A 13,495-nucleotide genomic window follows, 5' to 3' on the forward strand; every position below is an offset into this window, starting at 1 on the left:
CCCTAATGAAACGATTAGGTGATCATTATTTAAATTTCTGTGGCATTTGAATGACTTCATTCATTTCCATGACTACATATTTTTAATTATATTACATTTTTAACTGATTAAATGTTTGGATTAAAAGCTGTGTGGAAGAGATAAGGATGTGGATGAACTACAACTTTCTCCAGCTGAGCAGCTCTAAGACAGAAGCCATCCTCATTGGTTCCCCTCTTCAGATCAGATCATCCACCATAACCTCTATTACATTTTCTGGCCAGGACATTCCTCTGTCATCCATAGTCACCAATCTCGGTGTTTGATCCGCACTTAACCTTTGAGGCCCACATTAAATATCTTTGCAAAACATCCTTTTGTCACCTCAGGAATATAGCCAGACTCCGTCCTTCACTCACCCTTCATGATGCTGAGAAACTTGTTCATGCCTTTGTCTCCTCGAGACTGGATTATTGTACCACTCTTCTCGTTGGGATTCCTAGCAAGAGCATCCAGAAACTCCAGCACATACAAAACCGTGCCGTTAGGATCCTGATGAGAGTGCGTAAATATGAACACATCACACCAATTCTTCAGTCTCTACATTGGCTTCCTATTTCCGCTCGGATCGAGTACAAAGTTTCCCTCCTCACACATCAGTGCATCCATTGCAATGCTCCCACCTATCTTAAAGGGGTACTTCAGCGCTGGGAAGATGAATCTGTATTTAAACTGGGTCATTAATGTAGTAGAAATGTGAAATTATTTTTGAATTTGGTGCTTTCTAGACTGAGAAAAGACAGAAAATGTATTTTTGTCTCATGGGGATGAAAGACTACAATTCCCAGAATGCTTCACATATTTTTAATTATATTACATTTTTAACTGATTAAATGTTGTTGTTGTTATTATTATTATTATTATTATTATTATTATTATTATTATTATTATTATTATTATTATTATTATTATTATTGACTCAATAAAATAATTTAAAGCTTGGCATTAATCCAAAAATCTATATCCTACTTATTGAAATTCCTTTTAATTTTCAAATATATAGTTTATATATTATACTTTTTTTTCAGGTCTAGAAATCACACTATTAAAATATCCTTATATATCCTGGTTTTGCCAGAAAAACAGAAAAAGACTGATGCTTGATTTAAAATATTTAAGAAAATATGTCAGTTTACATGTTAATTTTTAACTGTTTTTGCTTATTTTAATGCTTGTTTTAAAATAATTAAACATATTTACTTAATTTAAATACTTCAACATAATTATTTATTCTATATTGAATGATTTTTGAATTGTGTGTCCCCCTCGGTAGTGTTTGAGAGCCACCACCCTAAACTATTTTACATTAATTTATTATTATTTGTGAGATTTAATTTATCATGAAAATGATCTGTTGAAGGAAAAAATGTATTAAATTACAAATGGTGAAAAACCCATAGAACTTACATATACTTTCACTTATATTCTTAGGAAATTCAACCTACAATCCAGATGTTGAGTTAAAAAAGCATCTTATTCTTCAATTAAACATTAGTGGTAGTGTATGGGAGTTAATGTGCGTGTGTGTGTGTGCGTGTGCGTGTGTGTGTGTGTGTGTGTGTGTGTGTGTGTGTGTGTGTGTGTGTGTGTGTGTGTGTGTGTGTGTGTGTGTGTGTGTGTGTGTGTGTGTGTGTGTGTGTGTGTGTGTGTGTGTGTGTGTGTGTGTGTGTGTGTGTGTGTGTGTGTGTGTGTGTGTGTAGCTGATGCAATCCCTGGAGTGTTGCGATGGCAGGCCCGTCTGTGGGGTTTGGTCACCAAACTGAGAACTGCCCGCGAGGGTCAAGAGACGCCCAACCCGTCCGTCCTGAACAAGAGAGAGCGGTCCGAGGCCAAGAAGATCTGGGAGAACAAGAACTACGCCATCACACAGGTGAAGCCACAGTGAGGTTTCATAAATGCATTTCATAGTGCACCAAAATACACATTTACCTAGTTGTAGAATAAAAGAGCTTGATAATTGTGGAAATATTTTAACTTACGAACAATTCATGCAAACCCATAGTTTCCGTTTGCATTTAATTCTGTTGAGAAAGCTATTCCTCCTACTCTGGTTCAGCTTGTTAGAAGTCATATTCAATAATAACTCAACAATAATGACAAACCCAAAATTAATATTAAACGGCTATATTAATATTTTTTACTTTTATAAACACATTAAACACAGACAACACAGACAAGGCTGCCAGGGCAGGACCCTGACAATATTATTATTATATTCTACTGTTGAAGAATATTTGAACTATATACATCCATCTGCTGTACATTAATATCTTAAAGCCACAATATGTCATTGTTCACTGCTAGAGTTTGTTTATTATAATTAGAGGTCGACTGATAGTGGATTTTACCGATAGCTAGGTTTGACCTCACTTGCCGATAACCGATTAATCAACCGATAGTTTTTAAAAAGATACTAGATACAAAAAGATATAAAGTTACATTAAAATATAATAATAATACATAAAATAACAGGTAAAAAAGCAGTGCTGATTATTATTAAAAGAAATTTTAAAAAGTACTGAACCATGAAAATGTTACATTTCATATGTAAATATAAAAATATTAAAATGAGTTCTAACAGAAAATAATTCTACAGAAAATAACTAAAACATTAAAATATTACAAATAAATGTTTCTTTAGCTATAACCTAGAAACATGTATGTAAATGTCAGGTAACAGACTGCAAATCCCCTTTGTTAACAAAGATGTATTTATTTAGCTTACATGAACTAAATGCATTATGTAATGTACATTTTACAGCATGTATTAATATTCGAGGAATACAATTCTACCTTAATCATTCATGTTAGTTCATTGTGCATGAAAAAGGTTAACAGATAAAACGAACAATGAATAATACTTCTACAGCATTTATTAACCTTACTTAATGTTACAAATTGAATATTATTGTATTATATTAAGTGTTATCATTTCATATAAATCCAAACAGTTCGCTTTTTTAGAACAACGGTTTTCTGATCAAAATAACAACATATGTATTAACGTCTAATGCATTTATATTTCTGTCGGATGCCTGATACAGTTTCTCACATCAAAAAAGTTTCTCAGTTACATTGTTTTAAATGCTTGAGGTAACCGTTGCTGCTAATATTAGCGTCCTGTCAGCCTCGACGACAAAGTACATATACTGCTGTTCTTCCCCTGCTAAAGCATCTAGTCAACAAATCAATTACTTTATAATGATTTGGAAACATAGCGTGTTCTGTATTCATACCGTTTCTCTGTTGGTGTTTTAAATGCGCATCAGATGAGTCAGCACTCTGTGCAGCGTGAGCTGTAAAGCGCGCAGCCTCGCGTGTCCTCACGTGTTAATGTAAACAGTGATAGTTTTTTATTTGGCCTCTAGAGGCCGCTCCCGCGCTATATAATGCCACAGACCCTTCTCAGAGCTCTCGTAGGCTACGGTGTAATGACAGCACCCTTCTCAGCCGCTCCCACAATGGATGCAAACCGGAAAAACTATCGGTATGAATTTTTGCCGATAACCGATTGTTCTACCAATCAGCTATCGGTGCCGATTAATCGGCAAATCCGATGAATCGGTCGACCTCTAATTATAATAGCTTGATGACAACTTGATTTCACGTTTTTACGAGTTTTTATTATGCTGCAGATGACCGCTTTGTCCGCTAATGCGTATGTTTGATCATATTAGATACATTATTTTAGTTTATTCAAGTTTATTTATATTATAATGCTACTCTTTTCGTTTGATCGGTGGCTAGTACGAGACGCTTGTTGCATTCTGCAGTAAGCTAGATCAATATCAGGTGTAAAACTTGGTGTTTGCGTTAAATCAAGAAAACGAGATTTAATCAATAAGACTAACTGTGTGTGAGCTATATAACCATGATTCGTTTTCTGATCGATGAATGTATGCACACAGTTGCTCAACTTTCTAATAAAACATAACATATTAAAGCGTCTTTTTTAATACTTACTAAATATTGAGCATTAAATGTAGTTGACACCACGTAAAAATCAAAAACTTACTGAGTAATGGATAGAATAAATCTGTAAGTAATATAGTAAAATTTGAGCTACTTTTGAATTTTGGCTATTGTGTGATGCTAAGTAGCCAAACCCTCAGCTTTAACCTGTCCAAATACCCACACTTACAGTCTTGGCCACTTGAGAGCGCATGCACGCTATAGGAAGTGTGTGAGCAAGACTGTCCCATGTCTTAAAAATGCCAAAGCACAGTGCCCTGAACACACCCTAAACCCACACTGTCTCGAATGCTGCTTCGGAGTGGTATTCAATGCTAAACGTATCCCATCATGCATCGTGTTTGCTTTATTTGTGCAAAGACGAGTAGGCTGTGTATTTTGCTACTGCTTTTTATAACTTAATTAGAAGCACCACAATTTCTTAAATGGTGTTTTCTGTTACATAGGGACTACTGAACAGACATTTAGAAGTTTATTTTAAAATGCAAAGCAATGAAAATCAAAATAAAGCTCTGCAAACACCACTATGAGTGTGTCCCATCGGTATTCAAATACAGGCAATGTGTTGTGTGGGTATTTGGACAGGCCCTAGTTTTGTAAAAGAGTGTGTGTTGCATTTTTTAACCAGTGGAGGTCACTGCAGCTCCCATCTCTATCTGTCATTCTGGTTTGTTTAGAGATGCTTGGGTTATAATAGATTTTTGAAAGAACCAATCATGCAGTCTCTTAGTTAAAACTTCATGTATAAAAATTACAAAAAATACTCTTTCTTCCCAAAGAAGATACTGTTTAAAAAAAAGAAGAATATTTTTAATTTGCAGCTACTTAAAAAATCGTATTTGTCAACTAAACAAAAGGTAATTTCAACTTCTCCTTGTCTAGTTGAATCTTAAAGGAAAAACATTAATTGCTATGATTATTGATCATATATATTTTTTTACATTGAAAGGAATGGTTGGGTGATGAACGTGGAAGCGTGTATACAGCTTAATAAAAAACCTATAGACTTATAGATGGAGGATAGACAAAACTTAAATTCTCACCAGAGCGTCCTACGTCATACACTGGGACGCCAGTCTCTCGTGAACACGCGGACAACTGCGGAAGTTAGAGATTACAGATTGTAAAGTTTTAAAAATGGATATTTTTCTTACACAAACCCAACAATTCACTTCAGATGGCCTTTATTAATCCTCCGGAGCCATGTGCAGCAGTTATATTGCGGAAAAATGCACTTTTATGACAGAAAGATACACTTTTATGACAGATTCTAGATGCACTTTTATGATGGATAGATGGACTTTCATGATGATTAATGCACTTTTATAATGATTGATGGACTTTTATGATGATTAATGCACTTTTATGATGATTGATGCACTTTTATGATGATTAATGCACTTTTATGATGATTGATGGACTTTTATGATGATTGATGCACTTTTATGATGATTAATGCACTTTTATGATGATTAATGCACTTTTATGATGATTGATGCACTTTTATGATGATTAATGCACTTTTATGATGATTAATGCACTTTTATGATGATTGATGGACTTTTATGATGATTAATGCACTTTTATGATGATTGATGCACTTTTATGATGATTAATGCACTTTTATGATGATTGATGCACTTTTATGATGGATAGATGGACTTTCATGATGATTAATGCACTTTCATGATGATTGATGCACTTTTATGATGATTAATGCACTTTTATGATGATTGATGCACTTTTATGATGGATAGATGCACTTTCATGATGATTGATGGACTTTTATGATGATTGATGCACTTTTATGATGGATAGATGCACTTTTATTATGGAAAGAGGCATTTTTATGATGGATAGATGCATTTTTATGATGGATAGATGCACTTTGATGATGATTGATGCACTTTTATGATGGATAGATGCACTTTTATGATGATTAATGCACTTTTATGATGGATAGATGGGCTTTTATGATGATTAATGCACTTTTATGAGGGATAGATGTACTTTTATGATGATTAATGCACTTTTATGATGGATAGATGCACTTTTATAATGATTAATGCACTTTTATGAGGGATAGATGCACTTTTATGAGGGATAGATGCACTTTTATGATGGATAGATGGACTTTTATGATGGATAGATGGACTTTTATGATGATTAATGCACTTTTATGAGGGATAGATGCACTTTTATGATGATTAATGCACTTTTATGATGGATAGATGCACTTTTATAATGATTAATGCACTTTTATGAGGGATAGATGCACTTTTATGATGGATAGATGCACTTTTATGATGGATAGATGCACTTTTATGATGATTAATGCACTTTTATGATGGATAGATGGGCTTTTATGATGATTAATGTACTTTTATGAGGGATAGATGTACTTTTATTATGGAAAGAGGCATTTTTATGATGGATAGATGCACTTTTATGAGGGATAGATGCACTTTTATAATGATTAATGCACTTTTATGATGGATAGATGCACTTTGATGATGGATAGATGCACTTTTATAATGATTAATGCACTTTTATGATGGATAGATGGACTTTTATGAGGGATAGATGCACTTTTATGATGGATAGATGGACTTTTATGAGGGATAGATGCACTTTTATGAGGGATAGACGCACTTTTATGATGATTAATGCACTTTTATGATGGATAGATGGACTTTTATAATGGATAGATGCACTTTTATAATGATTAATGCACTTTTATGATGGATAGATGGACTTTTATAATGGATAGATGCACTTTTATAATGATTAATGCACTTTTATGAGGGATAGATGCACTTTTATTATGGAAAGAGGCATTTTTATGATGATTAATGCATTTTTATGATGGATAGATGCACTTTTATTATGGAAAGAGGCATTTTTATGATGATTAATGCATTTTTATGATGGATAGATGCACTTTTATAACGGATAGATGCACTTTTATAATGATTAATGCACTTTTATGAGGGATAGATGCACTTTTATGATGATTAATGCACTTTTATGAGGGATAGATGCACTTTTATTATGGAAAGAGGCATTTTTATGATGGATAGATGCACTTTTATGTACTTTAAAACAGAAACAGCCATTCACTGCCATTATAAAGCTTAGAAGATTCTGGACATTTTTTTATATAACTGATTGTATTTGTCTGAAAGAAGAACGTCGTATACACCTAGAAAGATTTAAGGGGTTGAGTAATATCCCTTTAACTGCATATAATGACCACATCTGTCACCAATAAAGACAAATGGACATATAGAAATCCATTGATTTGAAGCCCATTTAGGCTCTTTTGGAGCTTGACAGTCATTGTTTCCAAAAGAACATTCGGCTAAACGTCTGCTTTTGTGTTGCGTGGAAGAATGTCAAATAGGTTTAACTTATAAGAAATAGAATTAGTACTTTAATTCAGCAATGATGGGACTGTAAAGACTGTATAATGTTACAACCACGAATTTCTATTTCAAATAAATGCCGTTCTTTTGAACTTTCTTTTCATCAAAGCATCACAGTATCACAGTTCCCATGGAAATATTGCGCAGCACAAGTGTTTTCAACATTGATAATAATCATAAATGTTTCTTGAGCAGCAAATCCTCATATGAGAATGATTAGTGAAGGATCATGTGACTCTGAAGACTAGAGTAATGATGATAAATTCAGCTTTGATCACTGGAATAAATTACACTATTACTATATATTCACATAGGCAACAGTTCTTTTAAACATATTCACAATACTGTATGTTTGATCAAATAAATACAGCCTTGGTGAGCAGAAGAGACTACTTAAATAAAACATTAAAACCTTACCGACTCCAAACTTTTAAACAGTAGGCTGGTGTATAATGACATGGAGGTGCATAAATTACATCACTTTCGTTTTGAACTGTTTCTTCAAATGAAAGGGTGTGTGCAGAGGGAAAGTGATGTTACATGTGGAGTGTGTATATATAGCCAGTATAAATAGCCTCTCCCGGGCTGAGATTGATTTTGCCTCTGGACTGGATCCAATCCAGAGCTGCTAAGACTTGCAATCTTTGATCTTCTGCTGGGAAAAGCCACTGTCTTCAGTGCAGTCCTTCCTTCGGTCAGGGCCTCTCGAGTATAGTTGTTGTTCTTTCCGTTCTGATGTGGAGCCTTCCTGATCTGGACTGTCCAAAGGAAACTGGTGATCTAGTCTCAAACCACGACAAAAGAGCAGCTTCCACCAGCAGAGGTCATGTGTTCACATCAGGCTTTATCAGTGAATAAACCTCCATTCTCCATCCAGAAATGATGCACCTAGTTTCATTCAAGCTCTGAAACACTGCATAGGCAACTGCCTTTTAAGAAGCACCTGCTGAATTGAAAGGCTCTACATAGACAGAAGCACTCTGAAGGCTTGACTTATACTCAGAATCGAGTTTGGCATTAGCATTTTTGTTAATTTAAAGGTGTCCTATAATGCTTCCTTTTACACGATGTAAACTTGGTCTTTGATGTCCCCAGAGTGTGTCTGTAAAGGTTTAGCTCAAAATACACCACAGATAATTTTTTTATGTTAAAATTGTCACTCTTTGCGGGTGAGCAAACCGCGCTGTTTCTGTGTGTGTCCCTTTAAATGCAAATGAGCTGCTGCTACCGTCCCCTTTTAAGAAGAGGATGGAGCTTCAAGAGCTTGTGTTAGCAGCTCCGATTACCTCACGCAGACACACACTGAAAATGCCCGAAACTGTTCAGCCTTTTATGTTCAGACTGGAGTCGGACATTGATGGAGAGACTTAAGAAGTGACGACACGTAGATTGAGACGGGATGTTTCTGAATGGCTAATTGATGAATTTATGAGTTAACAATCTTCAAGTCATTAATTAGCATATTCTGTCATGTGTGGCAGGGTGAAGGATCACGCAACAATGAAATTGGTGCAAAACCCCCAGAGAGTGGATTTATTTGTAGAAACAGTGATTTGTAGGGCACCAAAAAATCTGGGTCGTGAAAAAATCATCACAATAGGCTATTAGTATAAATAACAAATACAATATTTCTAAAAGCATGTTAATATACAAAAGCAATACAAAAGTGATATAGGCTGTTATGAAGGACTGTCATGTCATGTGTACATAATAATGTACTATGATTGTTTAAAATTTACCGCAAACTGAAAGTAGGCCTATTAGTAGCATAGATCCTTATCTATCGCAATCGTGCATAGACAATTCAGATGGAGAACAAGTATTCCTCTGTACTATAATTATTTACAAGACATGTTTACATATATTTACCATGAGTGCTATATGCTTTGTTGTACATTCGCGAGCTAAATGTGTATGCCGTAAATGCACCGTTATTGTTTACATAAAGGCAGCCGGAATGGCGCTAATTACGTTACGGCCGCGAGTTCGAGCCCCGCTCACAACAGGATTCTTACATGATGATAAATAAGCCTAGCCTACATGACAATATATAGGCTAGTAAATTCGGATTTCATTGCATGTGTAACAGTTTAGTACTTTGTACTGTTATTTGTCCATTGTTATCATAATTACACATTATTTATGTGTACTGCTATTGGTATCCTTTTGTATATTGTTATTTACAGTGATGCCAGTAACGCGTTAATCTGACTACTTTTTTCCAGTAACGAGTAATCTAACGCGTTACTATTTCCAAACCAGTAATCAGATTAAAGTTACTTATCCTGTGAGTCACTGTGAGTTACTATTTAGTCATTTTCCTTAGTAAAAACCGACAGGTTATCAAAATTCTCAGCCCGAGTCCGGCTGGAGCCCGTGTTTTTTATTTATTTATTTTACTTTTTAGATTGTTGCTGCCATTAAAATAGTTCAGTTTTGTTTTTAATGTCAAAGTAGTTATTTTTCGTTTCGTTTTTTTATTATCCTAATTTAGAAAAATGTTCAGAGCAATTTTTTGTTTGTTAAATTAAAGTTTATATAGGCAAGACAATTCAAGAGTTGGATTGAGAGACTAGGCTATTAAACATGCGGTTAACTCACTGGGTCGTCACATAAAAAAATTTAAACTTTAATTTAACAAACAAAAATTGCTCTAAACATTTTTCTAAATGAACTTAATAAAGAAACGAAATGAAATATAACTACTTTGACATTAAAAACAAAGTAGGCTAGTTGTTATCATACCACCACAAAGGCATTTTTGACGAGCTGAGGCAGGCTGATAGATTAGCCTACTGCTCGCAACGGCCCTCAAAAAAAAAAACGAAACGGGCTACACAATCTAAAAAAAAAAAGGACATGCAGGTTGTCTTATAGCCTACCTTACACTTCAGCAAAATTAATATAAATCCGATCTTCAATTCCCGCGGTATATGCTCATTTAACGGAGCTCACATCAAAGCAAAAGATTCTAGCATTTTATTCAGCAGCTCATTTCAAATTCAAAGATCGCAATATGAGAGAGAGCGACCTAAGCACTGGTAAGATCATTAGTCTCATTAATTTATATTGAAGATGATTGTGTTTTGTGTGACTTATTTTAAAGTTTCATTTACGGCCATATGCGTTGGCTTGCTTTACTCATTTGCAGCGATGTTGCAGTAGCACCATTATATCTATCTGACTACACCATAACACGCTCTCACACATTTATTTTTTAATTATTTGCCAGGAGTAAAATTAACACATGTGGTTTAAACAACCAGATATATTTACATTTGTCCGGTTTAGTTTGAAATGCTTTCATGCACCTTCTGAATTGGTTTGTTTGAGTGATCGGAATTAAATACGTCTCGAAAGACTCTCGGAAGGCATTTAGGCCTATCCTGGTCATTTCGCAATCAGATAGATACCTGGTCAGAGAAAACGAATGAAGGAACCAGTTGTAAAAAGGCCATAACTCTAGCAGTTGCACTAAAGAGACGGACTCTTTAACCCTGCGCGAGCCATATCTTGACAGTGGCGTAAGCTATCATGGTCTCATGTTGTTTCCACCAGCACATCTCATTGTTCATTTTAATTATTAAAATAAATATAAAACGAAGGAGAAGCCTAAAAAAAGGGGCGTAAAAAAGTCGGGGCCGTCAGGCTTGGGCATAAATGCAATAAAGTGTGTTGCCAAAACCGGTTGTCATTTCTGTGTTGAGGCGGCAGGGGTGTTGTCGGCAACTGCTGAATGTAACTAATAAAGTAACTTGTAATCTAACTTAGTTACTTTTAAAATCAAGTAATCTGTAAAGTAACTAAGTTACTTTTTAAAGGAGTAATCAGTAATCAGATTACTTTTTCAAAGTAACTGTGGCAACACTGGTTATTTACCAATTTGTATGTATATTTTCAGAACCACAAACTTGCCCTGACTTATGGTGGAGAATAAATGTTACAGAAGAAACATCAAAGTCCTTATTGCATTCTAACTGGATGTGCCATAGTGATTGCAACCAATTACAACCAGACTATTTAAGTACTTCAAAACATAGGCCTAGACCAAATTAGTCGAGAAAAAGGTGAATCTCTGTGCCAGTCTCCCTCTGGTTTTCAGTAGAATCCCTGAATATTTTGTCTTGTGGTTATCAATGGGGACGTGGCTCAGAAACTGTTATATGATGACCTGATAGCTGATTTTGCAGCTAGGAAATGTAGATGTGTGCCTCTGTAGGGCCTCTGACAACTGATGGTAGTGAAAATGTTTAATATAGTTCTATAGAATAGCAGAATGGACTCTTTATAGAGATGTAGTCCCTCTGTTGAGTAATTTCTACTGTGCAGTTATGCATGGCTATTAGCAGTTTAAAACGTGCACTTTAAAATTCATACTTCATAAAATTCATACACTTATACTATTTGCACTAAACTTGTTTTGCACTTTTAACTTTCTGTGTTTACATTGTTCAGTTCCAATTATTCATTTGCAGCAGTTATTTTGGAAGTAAAGAGAACATAAATAAGAAATTCTGAATGTTAGTTATTGCTCTATAACTAGTTGGGGGGGGTTGGGGGGTTGGGCACCGCCAAGCATTTGTGCTTAGGGCACCCAAATGGCTAGCGCGGGCCCTGTGAACGGGTCTTTATCATCGCTGTAGTGAGCCACAATACGATCGCAAATGGATGAACAAGCGAACATGACACACGAGCATATTCAAGCTAAAGCCAGCATATATTAGTTCTTTCTTGGCTAATGTCCGTCCTGTGTGACTCGTGTGTTTTGAGTATTGTTGTGCACCGAGCCTCTCTTATCACCATAGACACGCCCCTTACCTGCTGATTGGCTACAAGTTTGTTATTCCACTCGGGCCGAGTCCTTTTTCTAAAACGGTTTTGAAATAACACTTACCCCACCTTTAAGACCTGCCTTATTTGGGGCTGTAAATAATGGCGCTAATACCAGTAAATTGAAGAGCGCAAACCTTAGTAAATCACCTCAGATGATTTATTTAAATACTCTCCTCACATAAATGTTGCGTCTGAAAGGGAAACTCCTACAAATTCATATGCAAAAATAACCCTGTGCTCACCTTTTTTTAACTCTAATTTATCACTGCGTGTCTTTAGTAAATCCTGACAGTAGTTGAACACCAAACGAGGGTTTGCGCTGGAGCAAGCTGTTAGTAAATCTGACCCTCCATGTCTTTTCTTTCCTGTTGTGCTGTATATCCCAGTTAAATGCTTTCTGGCTCAAGAACAAATGTAGGGCGGGGCTTGATTTTGTCCATTGGGAATTGATTGGTTGGTTATGGTTTGCTATTCATAGTTTTCAGTCACGTGACCGTCACAGAGGTCTGGAGGGCAAAACAGCCGAAAAACTGCAGCACAAACCTATCCATTTTCAATCTTAAAAACTAAAATATGTGAACAAGATGCAAGTTTTAGGCACTTGTGATCCATATACAGCACCTGCCGCAGTATTGCACTAAAAACAGTGGGGCGTTTTTAAAACACATAACGTGAAAGACGCTACAGGGTGAGCTGCACTAATAAGGATTAAATTAAGCAAAGTTTAACGCTAATCAAGGATTTGTTGATCTGGGTTTTATTTCAAAAGGAGTTGTGTTGCACCATTTAATTTTAAGTGTAAAACCATTATAGAGCTGATCAAGCAGGCGGAGGGTAAACTGACGGCAGGCTAATTGATCCTTATTAGTGCAACCCAGCGTTAAAGTGATGTAATGTACTAAAACAGGGATATTAAAAGATCAAATTCAGTTTAAACCTTGTTAAAGAGGCATACTATATTCAGGCGATCAGATGAGCCACGAATAGGAACCAAACACATTTTCTTTATAATGGTTTTCGATGGGAAAAAACACTTAATTAGAAACCTTGTGTTGCATTAATATTCTGCGTTCATTTGCTTGCCTGTATATAGTATTGCAACATCGATAAGGTGTATATTGAATTTGGTGTTTTAATATCACTGTCTTACTACATTCAAACTTAAACTTAGCCTCAATGTGGATTGGACAATTTCAATAATTACCGTCCAATCTCTAGAAAAATTC

The 13,495-nt window shown here is 35.4% G+C and overlaps 1 protein-coding gene across 2 annotated transcripts in view; it reads left to right on the top strand.

Moving 5' to 3' along the window:
* lars2 (leucyl-tRNA synthetase 2, mitochondrial) overlaps window positions 1-13,495 on the top strand; it is a 182,832-nt gene that overhangs the window by 135,982 nt on the left and 33,355 nt on the right. For both annotated transcript variants that reach the window (XM_067449360.1, XM_067449359.1), the window contains exon 17: window positions 1,740-1,909. In XM_067449360.1, coding sequence (XP_067305461.1) covers window positions 1,740-1,909 — 170 coding nt within the window. The remainder of the gene's footprint in view (window positions 1-1,739; window positions 1,910-13,495) is intronic.

The sequence above is a fragment of the Pseudorasbora parva genome, chromosome 7, assembly GCF_024679245.1.
Source record: "Pseudorasbora parva isolate DD20220531a chromosome 7, ASM2467924v1, whole genome shotgun sequence".
Lineage (NCBI taxonomy): Eukaryota > Metazoa > Chordata > Actinopteri > Cypriniformes > Gobionidae > Pseudorasbora > Pseudorasbora parva.